The sequence below is a fragment of the Typopeltis vanoorti genome, chromosome 3 (genome assembly GCF_054136105.1).
Source record: "Typopeltis vanoorti isolate ZY-2024b chromosome 3, IOZ_Tvanoo_1.0, whole genome shotgun sequence".
Taxonomy (NCBI): Eukaryota; Metazoa; Arthropoda; class Arachnida; order Uropygi; family Thelyphonidae; genus Typopeltis; species Typopeltis vanoorti.
In genome coordinates this window covers 78,540,603-78,567,394 of record NC_143551.1, presented here as the reverse complement: position 1 = coordinate 78,567,394, position 26,792 = coordinate 78,540,603, and the positions used below count along the sequence as shown (strand labels likewise).

Sequence of the window (26,792 nt, the reverse complement as noted above, 5' to 3'; positions counted from 1 at the left end):
GAAATGAGATTAGCTTCCAGTTTGCAAAACATTGCTATAAATCAGGGGTATTCAACCTGTTGATTGTGGAGCAATTTTTGGTCGATCTCTTGTGTATTCCTCTGTACTTACAAATTTAATTAAAACTGAAAACATAATATTTTATTTATCATTATTTTGTATTATTTTTAATTCGCTTTAAGTGTATTGCTATTGTTTATTTATTTTTCGTTAAAATTGTCAAATCAGTAATTTTCTTATAAGTCCTGGTAAATGAATTAATTTGGATTAATGGAAGTCAGACAGCGAGCCGAGTGAATATGATTATAAGCAAAGTGTAAAAACTCGATTGTAGCTTAAATGTTAAATATTTCAAAGCACATTACATCGATTTTTTACTTAGGTTAAGTCCCATGTGAATATAGTAAAAAAATAAACTTTGTTTGTCTCGGTATAGTTTGTATTAGATTTTTTTGTAAATAACTCTTTTGAAGCTAACTGTATATACTGCTTTAATAAGAATATGTTAGATTGTTAAAAACAAAGGCAATGTTTTTGTCGCTGAAGCTGTACATGGCAGCATTAGAAAGATTGTTATTGAAACCTGTATGTATGAGAAAGGCTTGCAGGCTCTAAGTGTAAACATCTCTGAAGTCAGTCAGAAAGAGTTCAAACAACTTTCCGATGGCCAGCAACTTACAATCAAAAGAAACCGGAGGAGAACAAAAGGTGTGCCGAACTTGAAACTTAAGATGAAAGACTCATACCGATTCTTTGGGGGTTGCCAAACTTCATGTGAGGTCTCAGAGGAGGGAGGCCTAATAAAAAGGGACTGAAGCAAGCAGAAGGGGGTCCCGGTTCCAGAATTGCTGTCAGAGAGGAGGCTGCCCGGATCCACGTTGCTTGAGAGAGGAGTTTCCCACTTCTAGAAAGGAGCTTCTCGGTTCAAGATGTTGCTAGAGACAGACTACTTCTAGGCTGCAGACAAGGTTTCAAATTGCCGAAAGGAAGAGTTTCAATTTGCCAGAGAAAAGTTTCCAGGCCAGGTTAATGTCAGACATTCACCAGTGTGTTGCGTTTTCATTACAATTTGATGAACCAAACAATTTCACTGATATTGCTCAGTTAATTGTATTTCAAGATTATTCAAGTAAAGAGGAACTTTTGAAAATTATACCATTATTGGGAAGGACTAGGGGAGAAGACATTTTTTTCGGCATTTGATGAATTTGTGAAACAACACGAACTTCCACTTTTTAAACTTGTGTCTATTACTACTGATGGTGCTCCTGCAATGATAGGTAAGAAATCAGGCTTCATTTCATTATGTAAAGACGATGACAAATATCCAGATTTTTTAATGTACCACTGTATTATTCACCAACAAGTACTGTGTAGTAAAATATTAAACACAAAAGATGTTTTGGATATTACATTTAAAATTGTAAATTCTGTTCAAGGAAAGTCCTGCAATGTCGGCTATTTAAATTACAGGCAGATGATGATAGGGAACTTCTGTTTTACAATAATGTTCACTGGCTCAGCAGAAGTCAATTTTTAGAAAGATTTCTTGTATTAATTAATGATATAAACATTTTTCTTGATGAAAAAAGATATTTATCCACAATTGAGTGATAAAAGATGGTTGTTACACTTATCATTTTTAGTAGATTTCTGTACGAAATTAAGCAATTTAAATTTAGAGTTACAAGGTAGAGATAAAAATTTAATTGACATGTTAAGTTCAATAAAAACTTTCCAACAATACTTACTTTTATTAAAGAAAAATATAACTGACCGCGAATTTAGACATCTCCCATATTTATTAAAATTTTTTGAACAAAATCAAGAAATGCTTCGCTATGATTTAAAAGAATTTATTCGTGAAATAGAATTAGTTGAGGAAGAAATAAATTCAAGATTTAAAGATTTTAATAAAACTGAAATGATTGTATCTTTTATCAATAATCCATTTTAAGAAAACAAATAAAATTAGTGGGCTGTTTGATATAAACTAAGCTGAAGTAGAACTTGAGATAATAAATATTCAGAATAGTTTACATTTAAAATCAATAAACAATGAAGTCATTTGGAAGTATGCACATGAAAAATTCCCAATATTAACTGATATTGCGCGAAAAATTCTGTTGTGTTTCGGATCGACATACTTGTCAGAATCCGCTTTTTCAAATATGACCGTCATAAAAAATCAATTAAGAAACCAAATTACAAATGATCATTTGGATGATTGTCTGCAATTGGCCACTTCTTCATATCAACTTGACTATAAAAATATTGCAAGGTCCAAACAATGCCAAATTTCACATTAATTTTTTTTTGTTTTTAAATCAACTAGCATTTCCTGTAACTTGTGAGTTTGTAATCAATCTGTTGTTTTTTCTAACTTTGGTTTTCCAAAATAGAGAAATAAATATTTTATTCCAATATATATATATATTTTTTTGTTGTATTAAAATAATTAAAAGTGATAAATAAATTTTTAAATACACAAATGAAGTTTTTTGTTGTTTATTTGTGCGTAATCAGATATCAGGTTGGGGGAACGTGATCTATATAAGAGAGTAGATCGTCGAATAACTTTTTATAGAAAAGTAGCTCACGTAGTAATAAAGGTTGAACACCACTGCTATAAATATTCTACTTCATCAGAAGAGGTCATTCTTTTAAATAGAGCAAACCATTTAAATGCAAAGTTCTGTTCAGATTCTTTTTCACATTCCTTATTTAAACATGCTTCAAGTAACATTTTTACTAAATTTGAAACAGAATTCATTTTACTTTTATATTAGCTTTATGAAGTCTACCCTATACAACTCATCAATGTAGAAATGCATGGTTAACATGTTCTTGATATCAGCGTGGAGTTTTTCTCTGAATGTTGCAACCCTTGGTCCTCCATATTTATATAAAAATGTCCAGCTGGGTGGACTGTTCTACTTCCTCCAGTGAACTGTGCACTAACACAGTCATCGGTGGCTGGCAGAATGAAGAGTGTATCTGCTCTCCAAGAACTCAAAGGCTGTGAATGTGAATACTGCCTTTGCCTGGATGTGTGAATATCTTTAGGGTAGATGATTTTTGTTTGCCAATGTGAGGTCACCATTTTGATTATTTGAGGACTGAAGTATCATGTTTAATCTCTAGAACATGGCAACAAGATTGCTTCATACTCAATTATTACTACATCACACTAATTTATTGATAGGCTTGCAATATTTCAGGGATGAAATTCACATTAAAAACATTTTGCTTTAGATTGTGATTGGATATATTAGATAGGTGATGCACCAGTTCTGATACTGAAGCTATTCACATGCAGTTAATTATAGAGAGATAAATAAAAACAAGAACAGGATCTTTTGGTGTGGGGTATGCGTTCTCACATTTAATCACATGTCCACAGAAATAGCAAATTTCCTTATCTGCTTTGACTATCTCTTACATTTAGTTTATGCTTTTAGCAGTACTACCATGATGCCATCTCTAAGCCAGTGTCTCTTTCTAATGAAATAATCAAGATCATATGATATTGTACACATTCTCCCCCCCCTCCCATGCCATTATTTCTTATAATGAAATCCAGTCTGATGAATATTTTTATTAATGGTGATCAAGACCACGACCAACTTTTTTTTTTTTTTTTTATTCTCACCTCATATCTGGGATTATTCTCATTATTAAGAAGGGGGTGTTTTATTGAAACAGTTAAACGGTATATAGATTTTCCACATATTTAATTTTGCTATATTCTAACATGTGAACTGTTTTTTTATTTAGTTGTTACTAGAATTTTCAGCATTCATTTCTGAACTTTTAACTAGACAAGAAATTGTAACATCCATTTACCTTCACTAGTATTAATAAAATTTGTATAATTTTATTTGATTAAAGCAACAAAACATGTATTTGCTAAGTGTATTACTTCTTGCCTTTATTGAGAAGTATTTGACTCATAACTTCTCTATCCAGCATGTTAATAAAACTAAGAATTGCAAAAAAAAATCTTCCCATAATAGGTATGAGTTTGTAGTTTTATAATAGAATGGCTATGTTGAATGTTACTCACCATCATATAAAATTAGTTTTGGTCTTGCTATAAGAGATGTTTGAAAAGTTCTTGCTCTAACAGAAGAAACCCAAACTTAAACTACTTTTTGGAACAATTCCATCATCATGATAATTGTGTCATCAAATAAGCTCTGGAAAAAATAAATTAAAAAAAATAATCAATTATTCCTTTTAGGTGATGATGAAAAAGGAGAAATAACTGAAACTAGCAGTAAGAAAAAAAAGAAAAGGAAAGGAAAAGGTAGTTGAATGTTTAACATTTCCTAAATGCCATTTTTATTCCAGTTTACTTTTTAAATATCAAATAATCAAATAAATGACCAGGAGCTAATTTATTATACAGTAAAACCACCCAAATCTATTTTCAAAAACTAGTACCACCAAGACTGCACTTCTAGTTACAAATTAGTTTTGGCAGAGTTTTGTTGTAATTTTTTAGCATTCTGGGACTTAAGCATATAAAGATCATACTTTTTTTATTTTATATAATGAATTTCTCACTGTCATGTATGTTCAGTATATACTACATAAGAAACAAAAAAACAGTGCATAAAACACCAAATTTTTTGCTGTTTTTATCCAAATCTTTTTGCTGTCGAATGCCAATTACTGTATAACATCAAATGCTAAGCAGTAATTAGCTATAATAACTGATTTGCTGATTGGCTTTTGAAAAACAACTAACTGCTAGGTAGTGATAGTATCAGATTAGAGTGGTTTTATTGCATTATTTTATTTATTTATTTTAATGGAGTTATGCTCAACTGATATCCTTTCTCAGCAAACTTTCAGCAGTAAGAAAAATATGATATGCCATCACAGTCTGGAAATTGCTGATTTTTAAAAATGAAATACCATAAAATTAGCAATGCTCATTATAAGAATTTTCATTGCTTATAATAATTTGAAATATTTTTGTTTATTATTTCAATAGCAGTTGATAAAAGGATTTAAGTAGTATGAGTTTGGGCCAAGGTACAGCTTGTAGGGGGATTAGAAATAGGAAGTATCATTATCTAGTTCTGAGCAAGCTAAAAATTGGTATAACAAGGAAAATATATGTAAAAAAGAATTGGAGTTTGTGAACAGCTTGGAGATGTAAAGTGCAAACAAATATTGAGAAAAAGTGAGAAGGTTTGAAAACAAGAACAAAACTTTAGAGACTAATTGACAAAAAAAAATTTGAATGAAGCATAGATGCAAAGCAAACATGTAGTGATGAGGTTGTCTGCAAAAATTAAGAACATAAGAACTCTGTAATGGACTCAGATTAAAGAAACAGTGCAAGAAAAGAAGAATTATAGAAATCCTTGACCTTCTGACTTGGAGATAGAAAAAAGTCTAAAATGTAGAAAAGGCAGCTGGAATAGATATCTTATCTGAAATACTCAAATACTGAGGTTTAAACATTTGCCAGTAGCTGTACTTCATTATTCAGAAAGCTTTGTTTACAAGATTGAATCCCAGATGATTGGGGCAGAGTTCAATGTACCTAGTTATAAAAAGTGAAATAAAACAATGGAACAATTAATGAGGAATTTTAATATTAACTGTCATAGGAAATCTGTATAAACATACATAAAAAGAGACTAATATAAATTTAAGACAAATTTGGCGAAAAACAAACTGAATTGCCCAGAAAGAGGTATTCAGGACTTTCAGAGGTATTTCATATACTTGTATTTCAGTAATACAAGTATATGAAAAATCATGGAAATATAACATGCACTTCTCTTTGTTGTATACTATGACAAGGAAATCAGAAATTGCCTGAAAACAGGTAAGCAGTGAGACTATCTTGTTTTGCTGGAAATAAGGTAAGCTTTACAGTTTAATTATTTTTTTTAAAAAAATGCTATAGCTTAGATGGAAAAAAAAAGTCAACAGAAACCATATTGTGAGGAACAAACAGCCATGGCATCTACCCAATAAAATGTAGGATCTCCTTTCGCTGTGATAACTGTAGTAATCCTATGGGGCATGCTTTCTACAAACATATGACAGATATTCCGTATGGTTGAACAGGGCTCTATGAAGGCTAGTCAAGTGTGGTGATTTCATGTTAACAGCAGCCTTATGACATGGTGCATTGTCTTGCTGAAAGAAACAATGGTCAGTTTCTTTTTTTCCACAAAGTAGGAAACAATGCTTTCTACTTTGTGGAAACACCACAAAGTAGGAAGCATTGCATTGTCCAGAATGTTCAGATACCTCTCGGAGTTCAATGTTCATGGCACCACTAACAGAGGTGCCAAACCAGGAAAGACAGGACCATACCATCACATTGCCACCTCTAAATTTCATAGTTGGGGTTATGAAATCTGGTAAGAGATGTTTGCTAGGCATCCACCGCACCTATCCATCTGCTTGGTGGAGGGTGTAGCATGATTCATTGTTCCATAACACAGCTGTCCAAGCTTCCATGCTCCTATATGCTCTTTGCACCACTGAAGATGACACTGTATGTTGGTTTGGGTAATGCAGGGCATGCATATTGCAATCCTACCATGGATACTCATGTTATGAGCCCCAATTCTGAATGTTTTTGTGCAGATCCAGTTGATACCTGGAACTTCACATTCAACATGTCGGCCAGCAAATGGTGGTTTGATATGCTATCTTCATAGCACCCAGCGGTCACGTTCAGTGAGTGTGGAGGGTCATCCTGGTCCTCTGCAAGGTAGCACTTGCAGTTGACTCCCTGAGCTTTCATCTCAGTATGGTATAACTGATTGTTGCCTGGGATAGCACAGTTTGTCAACAATTTACTGAATAGATAGACCTGCAACAAATGCATCCTCTCACAATGCCTTTTTCAATGTCTGTCATTTCCCTTCTCATGGTCATTTCACCTTTATACAGTTGCATTGACTTGGAAGCATCATATTCCTCAATTTATACTGGTTATAAACATGTGACTCATTACATGACATGATGCACCTTACCCATGGGGTGTCCGTTGACTCCTTTCCAAGCAGTGTATAATTGACAAGAAATTGTATTCTTGTTTTAGTCCTTTATCCAAGCATAAACAAACAGAAATTGTGATGTATTTTCTTTAAATCAGTTTGGAGATAAACAATGAATAAGTGGTTGGTAGGGAGCCAAGTGAATAAATTTCTAAATATCGAAACATAAGTGGATGACATAATAAAATTAGTACACAGTAATAGAATAACACTTATGTTAAGGGAAAAAAACATTTATTTGTAGAATTTTTTGGCTGTTTACTTCACAAGTCTGATAAGCATGGTTTAGCTAACCATGCTGTATCCACTAGGCATAGAATTCATTGGAACAAAACTAAAGTCCTACATGAAAGTTATTTTCTTCTTGAAGAATTATATAAAGAAAATTCTGAAGCTTGCATTCATGGCCCAGAGCTTAGCATAAATGATTGCTTTAAACTTCCCAGTTTTGGGAAGTTATCCTAAGTAACACTTCTCATTCATGTGTTTCTTAATATTGTAATTATTTAAATTTATTTGTTAGATTTTTGTGCAGTTGATAGCATATATTGTTACATGCTTGCAATTTTAAGTGTTGTCCTTATATTTATCACTTCAACTGTATTGACAATGGCTAGGAAACCTAGCTGAATGTTCTACAAATAATGTGTATGTATAATTTTATTAAGTGAATAAATTTATGTGGAATAAGAGAGAAATTAGGGAAAGCACTACTAAAGTAGCAGTATACAAGACAGTGTTGAAACCAATTTAACTTATGGTTCTGAGAGCTGTTTGAGTACCTTGGATACATTATTTAATGCAAAGAATTACTGTTCAGAAGATGTCAGAAGAAGATTAGGAATGGCTAAAACAACAGTCAGAGACTTGTCTGGAAGGATGGTTCTATCTCCACAGGAACAGAGTTGAGGATTCTGTATTCAGTTGTTTTTCCAACAGGAACTTATGGATGTGAGACTTGAAACTTAATAAGGTCTGATAGGAAAAGGATAACTGCTTTTGAGATGTGGTGTTACAGAAAGCTGTTAAGGATATCATATACTGAAAGGTGGGCAAATGGAGGGGTGCTTGAAAGGATCAGAAAAGAACTTTAAGGCTCCTTTAAGGATATTGACAGAAGAAAGTTGATATATTGGACACATTGAAAGGATGCAATCCTTTCAATGTGTAAAAAGGAAGACTTCAAAACAGTAATAGAAGGTTAAGTTCATGAAAAAAGAGAAAGGAGTAGACTCTCAATGAGATGGATGGATGGCGTGTGTCTCCAAACACACACCGTCCATTGTAATGTTTGCTAGAAGCTTCAACCCTCTGAAGATCAGTCAGTTGAAACTTCCAGAAAATATTGCAGCAGGACCATCTCATGAGGACTGATGTAGTACATCACTGAGCTATGGCTTGACTATATGGCATCTGATGTTCAATGAATAGATGATGATCTGAGAGCTGGGTTAGAAATAAAATAGTTGAACAAAGACTGGAAACCACAGATATTAGAGTTCTTAGAAGATTACAGGAGTGAGCAGATGGCATCAGTGGCAGAGTTCTATTAAAAATGGGGACTTGCCATTGTTAGCATTCAGGAATGTGTGAGCAGAGCTGATCTAGGTTTCTTATTCCATTCTGATCTTAAGTGACCAAACTGTCACTTAAACAGAATGGAATAAGAAAGGTTAGTATAATAAATTTTTCTTGCTAAGATGTCAGGAAAAGATCCAGAAGAGGACCAAGATCTTGGTGGATTGATGCAGCTATCTGACAGTGAGTGCTGAAAGACAAGTGACTAATTTTGAGGAAAATAGTAATAATGTGAACTTTCATATATTACTATCTTAATATCCTGTATACCCCCTTGAGAGTACATATCAGGAATTTGATGATGAAGATACATCATCATATTCCTGATATGTACTAATGGGGCTATGTAGTATTTTATCTAATTTGTAGGAATTGTAGCTGTTGGCTAAGAATGTGTGGTGCAGATATTTGAGTTCTGTGGACAGAGCTGTATCATTAGAACAAACAGCTCTGACTCTGTGTGTAAGTGTTTTTAAAATGCCGTACTGTTGGACTGGTTGTTTATGCAGGTATCTTCCTGCGTGTGTGTGTTGACTTTCTGTAAATGGAAAAAGATAGTGATCCATCTGAAAGGTAGGTAACTGAAGTGTCAAGGAAAGGTAAACAGTTCATTTCTACTGTGAAGTGGATTTTGAGGTGTTGGCTGTTTAGGTAGGTGATAAATGCATCCAAAGTGTCTTGTCAGTGAGGCCAAACGGAAAACACATCATCATCAACAACGTTACACAAACACACTAGGAGCTTGTATGTAATACAAGTGTTCCATGTGAAAGTTTGCTAAGGGGGGGGGTACCCACAGCAGTACCATTAACCATGCTACCAGCCAAGACGTCTATAGATGTCAAGGTTATCATGGATGCGAAGTGCATATTAAAATTGTAATACCATTGATATTACATTGAAATATGTGATGGATACGAAGCATATGAGGATACGTATTTGATCCACAATGGCTAATCTGTTTGTAGATTTTTCTTCCCCATGTAAAGTAACCTGCATACATAGCCAATTTGAATACAAAGATATCAGGTAGAAATTTAGACTTGATCAAAGCAAGAGTGTGTATAAGTGGTACATTGATAAATAAAGAGTTGACATCAAAACTAACCATTATGTCTGAATTTTTAAGGATAATGATTTTTAACTAGTGATTTGAAATGGACTGAATTGTTTGCAAAAGTTGAGGAGTTGCCAGTAAGGGGGGGGGTAACTTGGCTAACTGTTGGGCAAATTTATACTTGGGACTATCTATTTCAGGGGCCGCATGCGGCCCAAACGTGCATTTTTGGCGCCCCATAAAAGGTTGACCATACTTAGATGGCATGTAGCCCGTATGATATATTAATCAGTTTCGCAAAGAAGATGATAGCCTTATATGGAAGCACAAGCATTTTCTGCCATGAGTTTTAGAAAAAACAAATTTCTTCTCGACTGACTGATGAGTATTTGTATGCTTCGATTCGAATTTGCACCTCAGGTTATAAAGTGGATCTAGATAATTTGGCTAAGGGAAAACAATCACAAAAGTCACATTAAGCAAGGAGACGCGCACATATATGATGCATGAACTATATTACTTTGTTTTTAAGTGATAATAGTTTTTCGTTGAGTTTTATTTTCATGTTTGTTTCATATCTCATACATTAAATATTTCTGCATTTCTTAAGATTGATAAAATGAAAATTGATAACCTAAGTATTTTTTAACTCATTATTTTCTTTTAATTTAATGCTTGCAGCCAGATCCTTAAAAATAAAATTCTAATGTGGCCCGTGAGTCTGGAAAGGTTGCCTACCCCTGATCTATTCTATCAACTAGGGGTGTAGGCGATATTAGATTTGTGGATTTTTAGTAATCTATAAATACCGGATGGTTTAACAAGAACTGTTTTTTATGATTTCTTTTGGCTAGGAAGTCACTTTTTTCTGTAATTTGCAAATTTTTTTTTCTTTGAGACATAGTGTGGTCTTGATCTATAATTTGGTATGTAGAACCATCACATAGAAGATCTTGCATTTTTCTCTCTACATGTCTACCCCAACCCATGTTCATTTTTTCATATCTGAAACACCATTACAGTAAATTAATTGTGTCTTTGCATTAAAAACAGAAATTAAAAAAAAAAAAATCTCTTCCACATCCACCAATATTTGTCATAAACAACAACTTCAAGTATGTGCACCGCCACCACCTGCAGACACCCAGATCTCACCTGCTGTTTTTGACTGAACTCCAAATTATAACTACAACCACTGCAATCTACTTTAACTGTCCAAATTACTGTATATAATTCCTTCCACCACAAGGATGGTATATGTGCTTTTGTGCAGTCTAGTATTTCTTGCCTAAGGATGCCAAATCTTTAATCTCCTAGTTTTTGATGTTTGGCTCAAGATATTCTTATCCAATTATTTATCATTCCTCTGTTGTCTTTGCCACTCTCCCATCTGTTTATACTGCTCTGAAAATTACTCTGCCCTTGGTGACTTTAATCCCCACAGTTCCAACTAGCTTCTTTTCTTAGATCTACTATCTACTAGCCAAACTAGAAAAGAGCAATGTTTATTGCTTTAGGCCTTTGCTTACTGAAAAGCTGTAAGCAGTGGCCTAAATCAAATTGTTCATCTAACAACCAGAATGGCAAAATCCTTTCTATCTTCCCAACACTGGATCTTTTCTTAACTAGCATTCCTTCCAGGTATCTTGTTTAGCTCGCCTCTCTTTTTTGGTAATGCAGACCATAATTGTCATACAGATTTCATCTCTAGCGGAATACTGTTTTTTCAGCTATTTTTAACTTTGTGCCCTTTAGCATTACAACACCACCACCAAGTGAGAAGTCCTAGAGGTCTTCTACTCCTCCTTGTTGTTGTTAGACTGTATCTGCTCTCCAGTTCCAGATATTTGCTGTGATCATGTCACATAAATTTTCCATGCTGAAATAAGGAACTTCATTACCTATCCCATTCAGAATTCCAGCCAAGCCATAGTTTTCCAAGAAGTATACCAAGGCATTGCAAAATAAATATAAATAAATAAAACCAATGAAGCCAGCTTTTGTCTCAAGCAATATCTTGAGACAAAACCCAGCTTCATTTTCAGTCTACCATGATATCAAATTAAAATTGAATGTTGAAAAAGTTAAATACAGGAAACTTGGCTCTTGCACAAATGGCAGTCAACCTTTCTGCTTCTTTGCAGAGGCCTTTGTCAATCTTTCTCTTTGCTTTCCCTCCCTCTGTAATCCAGATCACACTGTTTTAACAACACCTAAAGACATTGCTTACCTCCTGGCATCATTCTTTTTTTCCAAACTCCTGCATAGCTGACCAATCAGAAAAGCAAATCATTTCTAGCTGTACTAGGGAAAAAAAAAAAAAAAAAAAGAGAGACCTTCCTCTGTCCTGCCAAAAGAGGAAAATCCTTTCCTTCATGGTTACATGGTGATCAGAATTCATCATAAAAATTATGGAAACAACTACTGTGTTGGAGTAAAACTTCAGTTTGTTATAAACCAAAGTTTTACTCTAACACGGTAGTTGTTTCCATAATTTTATGATGAAAAGAGAAGAATCGTCAACAACTTATATATGAAAAAGTTTGCTGGTCCTAATGATATCCTTCCATTTGTACTTAAGAGATGTGCCCCAGTAATACTTGTCCTTTGTTATATGTATATCCTATTATACTCAGCTGGCATCCACTTCACAGTGGAAGCAAGTCCTTATAAAACTCATTCCAAGAAAAGAAAATAAATGTTTACCATCAAGTTATTGACCTATTGCTCTCACCATATTTTCTAAAGTAACAGTCAACTTATCACCCTGAAGAACTGCCAGCTAATCAGTGACTACTAGTAGTATGGATTCTTCCATTCAAGGTCCATAGTTGATCTTGTTGCATCATTCTCCTGTGGACATGTGGTATTATACTTGACATTTCCAAGATATTTAATAGGGTCTAGCATAGAGAACTTTTCAGCAAATGGCAATCTTATGGTTTGCTTTCTGCTCTTCATAACTGGATTGCCAATTTTCTCTTGGGTTGTTTTCTGCACATGGATAGTATTCTCTCTTTCTTCTCTAATATAGGTGTTCCTTGGGACTTATTTCACCCACTCTCTTGCCTCGTATGCGTAAATTACTGCTAATGATAGCACTCTTCATTCCTCCTACTCATGTGACAAACCTTGCAGCATCAGGCATCCCAAGCTTCAGTTGTCCTAAACACTGATCTCCATACTATTCTTTCACATTGTCTAAAACACAATTTTCTTATACTTCTTTTTCCTTTACCTTTCACTCAGCTCAGCAGTCAAACACCAGATATCCCATGTTGAAATGACACTTGCCTTCAGCATTTCATCACAAAAAACTCAATCCTTTTCCTTACTTCAGACATTACTTATACCTGTCCAACAATTAACTCTGCATATTCCAGATCTGTCCAACTATTAGAACACTGCTTTCCATGGGTTGGTGTACCAGATAACTCAAAAAAAATTCTCTGCTATACAAAGAGGGCAGTTTGGCTAATTGATGATTCATCTTTGCAGTTCATGTCATTGTGTATTTAGCATGTGGGGAGGAAGCATGTTGGATGCTAGATTTGCTGAACAGCAGCCATGGGAGTATCTGTAGAAAACATGAGCAACAGCGGCCTAAACATCCATTTACAGTTAACTACTGCTATTCGTCTTTCATTCCCACAGACTAAGTGTTGAATTTTGAATGAAAATATTTTTACTAAGAAATATCTCATTCAGAATTTAACAAGAAAAAAAAAAAAACTAAAAGGGGAAATGCTTGTAAATAAGTGAAGATACCAATTTTGTTTAAAGAATTATACTAATACAAACTTTGCAATATTAATTAAAGGTGAAAGATGTCATTTATTCGTAAAACATTATAATGTAAGAAGTTTCTCTATAAGATATATGTTAGAGCATAATAACAAAGGATCAAAGTCCATTAACGACAACTTCGGATAAATTGTATAGCCGACGGCAAATTGCTTACATGTGAATGGCATGCTCACATCTTATTCTGGGAAGACGCAGCAATCGTATGGAGTATTCCAGGAAGATAGGAATGAAGTAGGAGCCGGGTGCAAAAAAAAAAAAAGAAAAGAAAGTTTTGGGTGAAGGTGGTGCTAGAGATTATTATTATTATTATTCAGGCCTCCATGGAGTCAAAAGACTCATCGTGGGAGGTCCTTCCTAAGAACATAAAATCTGTCAAGACGCATCGAGGGGAGGTCCCCCCCCCCCAAGAAACACAAAGTCTATCATACCACTCCTTAAACTCATTGACCGTTCTCGCTCTCACCACTCCATCAGGCAATGCATTCCACGGTTCAACCACCCTCCACACAAAGAAACCACTCCTTACCCTCTTGCTCACAGTTTCCTTTCGTAACTTCCAGGGATGGCCTCTTGTCATCACTCCTTCCCGCTGTTCAACCAAGCAAAAGAACTCCACAGTGTCAACCCTGTAACCACCTCTCAACAGTTTAAAAGTCTCAATCATATCACCTCTCCTTCTTCTATCCACCAAACTCTGCAGTCCACATTCCCTCGGCCGATCCTCATAACTATGCTTGTACAGTCCTGAAACCATCTTTGTCATCAGTCTCTTTGAATCCTTTCCACAGTTAATTTATCCCCTTCAAATCCTGGGGACCAAATCTGAGAACAATAGCCCAAGTGTGGTCTGATAAGAGACTTATACAACTTATACAAGATATGAGGTATAAAACAGGTTTGTTCCCCCCCCCCCCCCCTTCATGGCTTTTTAGGTTTTTTCATCTGGAGTTGATGGAGAATTTCTGGTGGAGTCGGGAAGAGTTCCAGTTCGAGATCTAGTCGATAGCGGGCAGCTATTCTCTGCTGTCGTTTCGCGATGTCGGGCGGAAGGAATAGACGAAGAGACGATAGGTACCTTTCTGAGTAAGCCTGAAGAAACTGGATGCCACATACATCCATGTGGATCGATTCAATCCATGCTGTTTCCAGTCGAGAATGCAATGAAAGGACAGAACAATGAAAGCCAAACCTAGCCCGTGAGTTAATCACCAAGGATGAGATCGAACATTCAGAGGGAAATTATAAAGTAAGGATAGACGGAATAAGTTACAGGAATGTGGTAATGTAAAACCCTGTATAATTCCTTTGTTAAGAAAGAACGGAATAATGTGTTATGGAAGAAACGAGATGTTAGGTTATATAACTCTAAATTTGTAGGAAGGACTATAGTGAGATTTTAGATACCAGTGTTTAGAATCCAATGGCTGTTTCCTCAGTATTTGTGTGAATGAGTAGTAGTTAATTTACTATAAGTAATGATCTATAGAATTATCGATGTGAATGTTTTAAGAATATGTGTAAGATAGTAAAGATATTTAAAGGATGCTAGCTAGAATTTTGTGTAGTGAAATGAGCCTATTCTTAAATGTGATATGTGAATTACAGTTGTTATGTCTAATCTTATAACTTGGGATAACTCTATTCCTATTGAGTGTTTTTTATTGTAAAATGTGTAATCTTTGGAATCTAATAAATGTATCTTGAATATCTTAACCTGTTGTGTGCTTTGATTTGAATCCAACGCACCGCTTGCTAATATTTGAATCTGAGCGGGAGAGAAATATATGACAGAGACCACGACTGCAATCTAAAGTGTTTTAAGAGAGAGAGATAAAATTTGATATGAGGAATAATTAATAGATTGATTTACTTAGTATGTTTTCTGAGGGTTACTTCTTGGTTGGAAGGAATTTCTAAACTAGGGATCTGGCTGGCACAGCTTGATCAAATAAATATTGACAGGACCTGAATAGGAAGTAACTCCAGACCATTATTGCTGAGGATCGGACTCTGTTCAGAGGTCAATCCTTTGTCAATTCATTTTAATATACGTAATCATTCTAAGAATCGGCCAAATTGTGTGGATAGATTTATCTGTGAATAAGATACCAGATATAAGAAGGAGAACACAATATAAATAATAAATTAAATAAATGTCAACACATAATAATGGCACAGCCGATAAAAATATATATAACATAAGCCTCTAACTCTTTGAACAGAACACCAATAGATTCCTTCCTCCTCTACAGCCCCTTGATGATATCATCAAGGGGCTGTAGGTTCTGCAACTTCTTGGTGCAGGAGTCATATAATATTATCATCACTGATATCCTGATATGTACCCTTGTGGGGTGTTTGGGCTACTATGGTTAAATTTCCATTAAGACACCACGCAGTTAAATTTACATTAAGTTCCCCAAATTAGTCTCTCAGCACTCTAATATTGTTGTCTAACATTTTGTTCATCTAAGATATTTCTGACTGAATCAATCCACCTAAAAGCTGGTCTTGCTGTGGGTTTTTTTTTTGTGCCATCTTTACATGAAATGCTATTTCGCTAACCTTTCTTCTCCCATTCCGTTTAAGTGACCATGTAAAATATTGTTATGTTAATTATTTAAATTTTTTGATTAAACTTTTGTCATCATCATGATCAAATTGCTGCCATGTACCCTCAAGGGTGTACAGGATATGATAGTACTACATGAAAAATTTACCATTACTAACTTCCTATCTACAATTTTCCTCCAAATCAGTCTGTTACTTGTTCAAGACTCCAACATTACCAGATCTTATATTTCTATCGTCTAAGGCACTTTGTACCGTATCAATCCACCTATATCTTGGTCTTCCTCCGGGTCGTTTTCCTGCCAAATTGGCAGAGAACAAGTTGGCAGGAAAACATTGTTTTGCTAATCTTTCCTTGCCCATTCTGTTTAAGTGACCATACCACCTGAGATTAGCTCTGCTAACGCATTCCTGGATGCTGACAATGTCAAGTTCTTTCTTAATATTCTAGTTTTTAATATGATATTGCCATTGATACCATCTGTTCACACCACCTATAATCTTTCTCAGGACTCTCATATCTGCGGTCTCTAGTCTTTGGTCAAGTGTTTTACTTCCGACCCAGCTCTCAGATCCATAAGTTAAAACTGGTTTGAACACTGTCTTGTATACGGCTAATTTAGTGTTCCGACGAATTTCTCTCTTATTCCATATGAATTTATTCAATTGACTTCCCACCATACCAGCTTTGTTGATTCTGTTGCCTATTTCCATATTTAATTTACCATGTTCACTAAAAATCTTGCCTAAGTAGCCGAAATGTTTTGCTTGTTCCACACGTTCTCCATTCACAACACAGTTGACATTTTCAATGATTCTGCCTATTTTCATTGTCTTTGTCTTTTTACTGCTGACCTTCATACTGTATCTGTTACAACAGTTATTCAATTTAGTCAGAGAATCTTGCAGACTTGCAGCGGATTTATTTGGAAGTATAACATCATCTGCATAAAGCAAAGAACTGATATTAACGTCTCCAAGTTTGATATCATGTTTAATACCACTTTCCTTCATAATGTGATCCATTTAGATAATGAATAACAGAGGGGATAATGTGCATCCTTGTCTCACACCAAATTTAACATTAAACCATCTTCCTGTACTTCCTTCAATGGTAACTGCTGATTTACAACTTAAATAAAGACTGAGTATTGCTTGATATAATGCCCCATTGACACCATATGATTGTAGCATATTGAATAGCTTCTCTCTTGGCACCTTGTCATATGCCTTTTCCAGATTGACAAAACTTAAATACAGTTCTTTGTTATATTCCCATGATTTCTCCGCTATTTGTCGTAAAGTGAAGATCTGATCCTGACAGCCTCTATTTGGCCTGAATTCTAGCTTGTTCTTCACCCAGCTTTTCTTCCACAATTCTTCTCAACCGTTTCTCAAGTATACTTGCATAGATCTTGCCAGGAACATTCAATGGGGATATACCTCTGTAATTCTCACATTCAGTTTTATTTCCCTTTTTATATATAGGTACTATGAGAGCTCTACTCCAATCATTGGGAATTCGTCCCTCTGTCCAGGCATTCTGAACTATGCAGTGCAGCCACTGTAAGACTTTTATACCATCATACTTCAGCATTTCTGGTCGAATATCATCTACGCCTGCTGCCTTTCCACATTTCAAGCCTCTGATGGCTTTTTCTACTTCAAGTATGGATATGTATTCCTGACTACATGTCTGGTCAGTGTTTTTTATCACTGTGCTGTCATCACTGCTTGTTTCATTTAGCAAATTTTCAAAGTAATTACTCCATACTTCAAGGATATCTTTTTCTCCCGTTTTCATGCCACCTTTATCATCTCTAACTCCTTTCCTCCATTCCTAAGCTGCTTCAACAACCTCCAGAATATTTTCCCACCTTCTTGATATTTATTTTCTATGTTCTTGCCAAAGTCCTCCCATGACTTTTGTTTAGCTAGTTTTACCCACTGTTTAGCTTTCTTACATTTGTCTCTGTATTCCATACGAGCACAAGCCGACTTATTTGCCAGGAACTTTTGATATGCTTTTTTCTTTTCCTTCACTGCCTACTTCCTGTGTCCACCATGGAGTTCTAATTTTTCTATCCTTACAGACAACTTCACCACATTCTTCTCTAGCTGAATCAATCAGGGTTTTCTTCAAGGCTTGCCACTGAATCTCCAAGGTTTGGTTCCTGTTCTCAAACTCTTCATTTTTCCTTCAATAATCTTTGTGTATTTTAGTCTACAGTTCACATCTGAGAGCTGCTCAACTTTTATTTGCTTTAAAACTTTCTTACATGTCATTCTTTTCAATATGAAATTCAATTTTATCCTGCTCAAGACTAAATAGTGATCACTTCCAATTTCAAATCCTCTGTACACTCTGGTGTCCTGCACCAGGGAGAAAACATCACTATCAACAATAACATAGTCAATGAGACGTTTCTTATTCCTTGCCTCTCTCCATGTGAATTTGTGCACATTTTTATGTTGGAACATGGTAATAACCAGTCCATGTCCTGAGCAGAAATCCAACAGGTATTTGCCATTATTATTAGCTTTGCTCTTTTCTCCAAATTTTCCCAAAACATTTTTGTATGTCTGACAATCACTTCCTACTCTGCTATTTAGATCCCCAAGAAGGACCAACTTTTCCATTGTGTCAGTAGCTTCCTCTAGAGTCTAAAAAAATGTCTCCACTTCTACCTTAGTAGAACTTTCTGTGGGACCATAGGCACAAATAAGTCTCATTGTCCAGTTCCCCATTCTGATATTTGCCCCAATCACTCTACTTGACACTGCCTGCCATTCAAGAAGATGAGCCTCGTATTTTGTGTTGAATACTATGGCTACTCCTTCTTTTCCTTGATTGTCATTGCCTGAATATAACATTTTGTATTTATTGCTTAGAAAGATCCCACCAGTTTTTGTCTTTTTTGTTTCAGTCACCCCTATTATGTCGATCTGGTACTTATCTAATTCCTCAGCTAGCTCCATTTCTTTGCCATTCAGGCTTCTTATGTTGATTGAACCGATCTTGAACTTTGGTGATGTTGAGTTGGGGTGTGTTTTCAGATTTGTTCTAGTAGCTGACTTTTTGCTGTTTGCTCTGGTTCCCTAGCGAAAAGAATGGTTACAGGCAAATTCATCGAAAAAGCAATTCGCCGAACGACAATTTAACGAATGGCAATTCATCGAATGACCAATTCATTGAATGACAATTCGTCGAAAATGCAATTCATCGAAAATTTTTCGCTGAATTCTTTCATAATTCATCGAAAAGTCATTTTTCTTGCAAAGTATTGTTTAAAAATCTTCAGTAACAATGCGGAACGTTACTCATGATACAGACAACATATTTAAGTGGTCATTGAAACGTAATAATTATTTTCTTATATTTTAGAGCATTTAATGTAAGTGTACATCCTGCTTCATTGTACAGTTAGCGATTTATCTGTAGAGAAGACAGAAGTACCACATGCACTTATCTCCCGAATAACCTCGAAAACATGTAATTGCATTTAATAAGGGGAGGAATAGGCTAAGAAATTTGTTCTACCAAATTTTGTCACAATAAGTCTAGTCGATTGAGATTAAAAATTTCATCCAGCCAGAGCGAAATTGCTAATATCATTTAGGAACTTCTTTACGGAAATGTCATGATACAAGTGATCCATTACGAACTAAAACTGAACCGTGCATTCAGCTTCTTGTTCTGAAAACTTCTGTGAATTCTGCTAAGTCTGCGAGTTATTGTATACATAATTTCGACACTATTCTTTGTAGCCCCGAATATAGATGAACTGAAAACTGGCAGGGTTCGACATTTTTTTGTAAAAGTTTCAAATACGGAATCCAAATAAAATTTTTTCATTAATAAATGTAATAAATAAATAAATTTACTGAACGTAAGTTAGTAGGCCTAATACTGAGATGACTAGGCTTTTCCTCCTGGAAATAGGCAAATCGGACAAGAAAAACAATAAGAATCGATATTGTTCTGTAATTATTCCTTAGTAAAGCAGCATTGCTATACCAACAATCATTATATTGAGGAGGACGAGGGAAAATACAACTACTACTACTAATAATAATAAATTGATTCTTTGATGTAAATATTTTTCACAATATAATAATAAAATATACAGCAATTCAGAGTAAAAATATTGGAAAACTTGAAAAAAATTCATTCCTGAAGATTTTGAAATCATGTTTCACTTATTTACTCCTGTTTCTGTTATTCCTCAATGACAGGAGTGACACATGCACTTATCTCCCGAATAACCTCGAAAGCAAGTAATTGCAGTTAATATGGGGAGGAATAGGCTAAGAATACTGAGGAGTATGTGTGGGTATATTTCTGGGTTTTGAGGAGATGATCGGTGCAGTTTGTTAAAAAAAAATAAATAAAAGGTTAAAATATTCTCTAGGTAAGGAAAATAATAAAATAAGGAATGATGAATAAAGAGTCTTAAAAAACAAACCTGTAAACCTTTTAGAAGCATACTCATCTGGTGTTATATTTAGACTACCAGTGGTTGGAAGTCTTATTCGACTTTTGAAGGATGCCAGTGGTCGGCAGATCACAGTTAGAAAACACAGTGCTAAAGGAAATTGGAATTGGGTTGAGTTGTTTTGAATTAAGGAAGAAGCAACTGGCCTTAAATCCCTGCGTGTTTTTCCAATTCGGTTCGCTTGTTTTTCGGCAAGAAAAAAAACCAAGTTTCAGAGTGGAAAACCTTCCATCCTCGTATGAGACAGGCCAACTCACCTTCAGGTTAAACGCCCTGATAAAGGCGCTTGACATCCTTGATAAACGTAGGATGCCGAAGTCCTTTTCAGCAGTTTCATTAAATGAGCTGTAGAATTTTTCTCTTCTCGATTTCTGCAGTTTTGTAGAAAATAAGTTTAGGGTGGAGGACTTTTTTTTATACATTCACACCAAGTTTTTTTGTAGTCTTCCATTTTCCAGAGATGTTTCTTAAAGTTGATTTTTCTGTTTTGGAATTTCCGAGTTGGTTTGAAAATATGGCTCAACAATGCGATCACGCATGATCGCATTGTTGAGCCATTTTTTCCATGAGGAGACGATTACGAGAGTGGCATACCTAAATATGCTAGAAAAATTTGTGTTTCCCCAGATTGAGAATGTGTAGGGCCTCATTTTCCAACATCATGGAACAACTCTACATTATGGCGACTGTGCGTACCCCACTGCTTGTGGCCACTACGCAGTCCCGATTTGATTCCGATGGATTTCTTCTTTTGCGTATATTTATATTTGTGTATAAATAATTAAGTAAAAGAGTTTAAAGTTTTTTTTAAGGGGAAGGGGCCGAAAAATATGCTACTGCACGTGGTGACAAAATTTCTAGGGGCGGCCCTGGGGCCAGTCCTGGTGAATATGTGTTTGAGATAGATATTTAAATCCCAAGTCGTATATTGTCTGTTTGATTTCATAAGCAGGTGCATTGTCCTGCAAAAGCAACACGCCTCTGCTTAGTTTCTCGAACTGATTTTCCTTCGGTACCTCCTTCAATTCCTTCAGAGCTGCTGTAACAGTTTCACCTTTCTTGAGGTAGGGTGAGGATTACACCACCCATATCCTAAAAGACAATGGCAAGAACTTTCCCTGCTAACTGTTTGGTTCGAAACTTCTTTGGCCACGGAGAACCTTTATGTCTCCACTCCATTGACTGTTGTTTGTTCTCCGGGTCATAGTGACGAAGCCATGTTTCATCAACGGTTAGAATATGAGCTAAAAAATTTCACGAGTATGAAATCCCTTTATGAAATGTTCTTTTAACATCTCAACTGTACCCGCCAGTGGATATCATTCACTGCAACCAGTATGCCCTGCCAAAAAAAATCGCTTTCTGAACGAAGTAGGATAAATAGTAGTTATAAATAGTAGGATAAGAAAAAGATATATACCTCTCAAAATAATCCAAAACAAACCAAAAAAAAAAATTGCACACACATCTTCGTCCCTACATGCCTTATAATTAATTTTTCGGTGAACTGTATTTTCGATGAATTGTTATTTTTCGATCAGTTGCGTTTCGATGAATTGTTTATTCGGTGAATTGCTTTTTCGATGAATTGTTGTTCGGTGAATTGCCTTTGATGAATTGTCTTTCGGTAAACTGTTTTTCGATGAACTCTCCGGATACCGAAAAGAATGGGGGCCTTGTTTAACTGGCGACGCCCCAGCAGGCATGAAATTTTGTCATGTTGTACCATCATTTTGTATTTTGGTTTAACCAATAGGTTAAACCAAAATTGCCAGCCCATCCTCGTTTGTTCAGTATCAGGTAGATACCCAACAGGGTGCATAACGAGAAGGTGAGGATTGGACATTAGAAGCCCTGGTCGGGTTCTCCGCATTCCTTTAAAGGCTATGTGGAGTTCTCCTCTCAGTTATACAGCTTTGACCCTTAAGCACCCCTTGGCTTTTGTCTTAACTTTTAATTTTACTTTATTCTGCTTCACTTAGTTAGGGCTAGAAACTTCTTTAACACAAACTTCTCAAGGTTAGGCTTATGGTTGCTTGACCTGTACTTCACAATGTTAATCTCACTGTGACTAACTTCTGTCCCCCTACTTTCTCTGCGGTTAGTTAGACCTCGTGTAGCAAGCACATCTAATGTAAGCAGTCCCTAAACACTGACGCAATATCAATTAAGAAATTTATATTTTATTATCGACTCCACCACCTAATTGACTATTGCTTGAAAGTTAGGGTGAGAAGAAAACAGAAATAAATCAATATGTTTACATAATTTCCTTATATGCAGTTGTAGTTAGTCATTCTTATTATGCCTGCAGATTCGCTAATTTTTTTGAGATAGTGCATTGGCTAAGGAATAAAACCAGTTAATAACAAAACGAAACATTTGTTTTCTATCTAGTGGAATAGTTATAGAGCACATAATAATTACTGAAAGATTAATTCACTCAAAAGTTTTTAACACACAAAAAAATGCTATTTTAGCAACAGAACGTACTGTGCATTTGCTACCAGAAAACTTATTATATATTAACATAAAGATGTCTCTTGTGACACAACTATGCACATATACGCTTACAAGCTAACATAATCCTTCCTATCATATAAGCTTACAAGTAAACATTATTCTTCCTATAAGGATTGTAACAAAAATTTTCTTCCAGCCACATACAATACTTATTTAGCACTGTTTCCGACGTTATCACATACACTCATAAACTAAGCATACTTAACAACACATAATCTTCCCTCAACTTATAACCAAGTTACTGCCTGTTTACAAATAATATCTCGCAATCACATATGTTCCAAGGTACACTCTCTTAACACAATAAAATAGTTGCTTACTTGCTAACTATCACTAGTGGAAGGTTCAATTTACACACAGTAAACTACGTCGAGACTGGATTGTCTTCCGCCTGGTCAGTCTTCGAGCTGCTTGGACTGCTCTGGCTGTTTCCCATAAAGTTTTCCTCCATCGAACTAGCTAGGGTTCTGCCATAGCTACCTGGAGCCTAGAGAGAGAGAGGGGGGGCTGGTGGCTGAAAAACCATCCTCCTGGACGAATGGAAGGAGCCCCAAGGAAGTCGAAGGTAAAAAGCTTTAAAAAAATTAAAAAAAAAAAAAAAAAAAAGCACTGCATTCCCTTTTAGGCAGATTTTCAGCCCTTTGTTCTTAATTATGAACTTGCCAGCAGCAAAAATGACACCGTTGCTGCTAACTACTTTAACTACACTGCCATAGCTACAGGATTCATAACTTAAAAATTGTTTTGAACACTTGTCTTGTATACTGTAGCTTGATGTGGTTAGGTTAATTTATTTCTTATTCCATATAAATTTATTCAATTTGCTCCTCACTGTACCAGCTTTGCTTATTCTGTTGTTTATTTCCAAATTTAATTTGCCATCTTTGCTAAAAAGTGTGCCTAAGAGCTGAAATATTTTACTTGTTGTGTCTATGTTCATAGTTTTTGTCTTTTTGTTGCTTATTTTCATGCCAAATTTGTTACAGCTGTAATTCAATTTAGTTAGAGAATCCTGTATCTTGCACTGAATGTGTTTAGGAGTACATCATCATATGCGTAAAGCAAATAGGAGTTTGACATCTCCTATTCTAATATCAGGTTTGAGCTATTGTCTTTCATAATGCTCATTAATAAATTAAGTAAATAAATGAAATGCATTAAAATAACTGATACAGTGCAAGTAGATGTGGACTTGTGTTTATGCCTGACACTACACCAGGGTAAACTGGATTTGATTAGAAGTCCTAGTTAGGGTTAAATATAATTAAAATAAGCTAAGAATTGCTCAAAATCATGCGATCACCATAAGTCAGATGTCAGTTAAACACAATTAAAAAGCATGTGCACATACAATGTAATGTCATACTTATTTTTTAAAGCTGTGATTCTTAAAACAAGGGGAGGTTCTATACTAAATTTAATATAGAACTTGTTATAAGTTAATGCATTGTTAATCTTTCATTTCCCTTCTTATACTTTGGTGGGTAACTTTGGTGAGTTGTGTAATTTTATCTAAACAGTGAACTGGTAATTCTGAATTAAGCAGTTGGCTTCTTCTTATTGTAAGTTAAAACACCCAAGAGTTAAATTGCTTCCTCTATTTTATAGCCATATTCCAAAACTCTTGCATATATTACCTGCTGTAATTGGTAAATGCTAGAAGCGTCTGTCACCTTTAAAAAAAAAAAAATGCTTGATAAGTTATATTGCTTAGTTTCTAGTTTTAATATTTAACACTTATCATTATCATCATGCGTATCAAGGATTTAGGCCTAACATGGCCTGTTCTGGCCTTAGAAGTCATCGTTTAAGAGGTCATCCTGGTTTTCTTTTTCCTAATAGCTTATCATAACTTAGCTATAAGGTCATAGTTGTCTCTCTCAGAATGACAACATCCATTCACTTGTGAATGGAGGTTACATTCATTTGTAAATCTGTTCATCAATACATCTATTAAATGTTGCTGTTTGTGAGGTAGAGTAGGTTCAGAAATGAATGTTTTGCATTTTTGCTGTCTGCAGTAGTGATTTTAAAATAGCATAGTTCTATGGCATTTAAGTTGGGACTTTTCTTTGTTTCATTGTACCATTTTTTATATTGTATCTTATTAGTTTCACCTTCTTTATTTGGATTCTGCCATCAATGCAAATAGTGTATAAAATTTGAAAGAAGGAAGGGAGAGAGAGTGATGTGATAATTGCAACAAAATGTAGAATTTTCTGCTCTATATTTACACTGGGTGTGATGTTAAGTGAATTCATTTGCCTAGAGTGAAATCACCATGGACAATTATTGGACGTCTGATGTGGCTTGAAAAAAAAATTCCTCTTTAGTAAGAAGACAGATTATCTAATCCTAAACCACCTATTATACCAATGCAAGTGTGTCTACACCCTTTCATGGGTGGGATTTACTTTTAAAATAAAACTTTTTTTTTTTTTAACAGCATACAGATATATGTTTTCATGATAATAGCAAATTCAGCTTTTAGTAGCAATGTATGGTACTATTCTTGGATGTTCTTCATTTGAGTTCGATTTATGCCACTAATATTCTTTTGAATTTGGGAGAGGGGGTAGGAATGCCAAGGATTAGCTTTCAAAAATAAACATAAGTTATATGGGTAAAAATGATAGGATTTACACACAAAAGTCAATTTCCGGATAATTAGAGTAGAGCTCTCATATTAGCCATCTATAAAAAAGAGAAATGGAACACAAAGTAGAGAAACTCCTCTATATTTTTCATTCTCTGAAAATTAGAAATACAGAGGAGTCTCTTTCTTTTTCTCTCTCTCTCTCTCTGCTTGGTGTTCCAAGTAAGGTTTATTGCAGTCATACTTAAGCCTTAAAAAATAATGGAAGAGAAATTTATAAAACAAACTGCAAGCCATATAAGGATTGTCAGGATCAGATTTTTACTTTAAGTTGAGAAATCACAGAAATATAACATGGATCTGTATTTAAGTTTTGTAGATATGGTAAAGGTTTGTGATAAGAGAAAAGTTGTTCAAAATGCTGCAGTTATGTGGCAAAATGGGATGTTATTCAGAATTGATTCGAAGTTGGTACAGGAAGATGGTTTGATGTGAAATCAGATATAAAACGAGTATACACAGTCACTGTTATTGTAATATTATGAAGGAAAGTTGTTAAAATTGGAGATGTTAAATTGAGTCCTTTACTTTACGTAGACGTTATACTCTTAAATAAATCTGGTATTAGGCTGCAGGATTCCCACACAGAAGGCTATGTTTTGCATGTGTTGCACATCTGGAGGTAACTCACTTGACTTTGTAACATATCCCTTCTGCTTCGGGCAGGTGGGCACATTGTTTCATGTTTGGCAATATACCGGGTGATTATAAAATAACGTCGAGTGTTCAGAGCCCTCTAGCGAGTAATGTATTCGACGAAACACACCAACATTCGGTAGATGTACACAGTGGAACATGGGGATTTGATTTAAAGAAAAAAAAATAGTACCAAAAGTCGCCAACAGGGGAAATTTTTGCGCTGCCAATTTAATTTTAGTAGGTGTGACTAATTAATGTCTAAATGGCAAATGAGAGACAGCACACATCAATTTCATGACGATTATTGTTAATTACAAATGAGGTTCAATGTGACCACCATTCTGATGTTCCAGGAACTGCATACATTGCACGACATTTTCCACAGTGGCTCGCAACATATCGAAATTGATTTGTCTCATGTGTAACGT

The 26,792-nt window shown here is 35.1% G+C and overlaps 1 protein-coding gene across 1 annotated transcript in view; it reads left to right on the top strand.

The window, feature by feature from the left end:
- Positions 1-26,792, top strand: part of und (methionyl aminopeptidase und) — a 219,942-nt gene that overhangs the window by 33,744 nt on the left and 159,406 nt on the right. Inside the window, exon 3 of the mRNA XM_090415735.1 lies at positions 4,244-4,309. Within this exon, the coding sequence (XP_090271861.1) occupies positions 4,244-4,309 (66 nt within the window). The remainder of the gene's footprint in view (positions 1-4,243; positions 4,310-26,792) is intronic.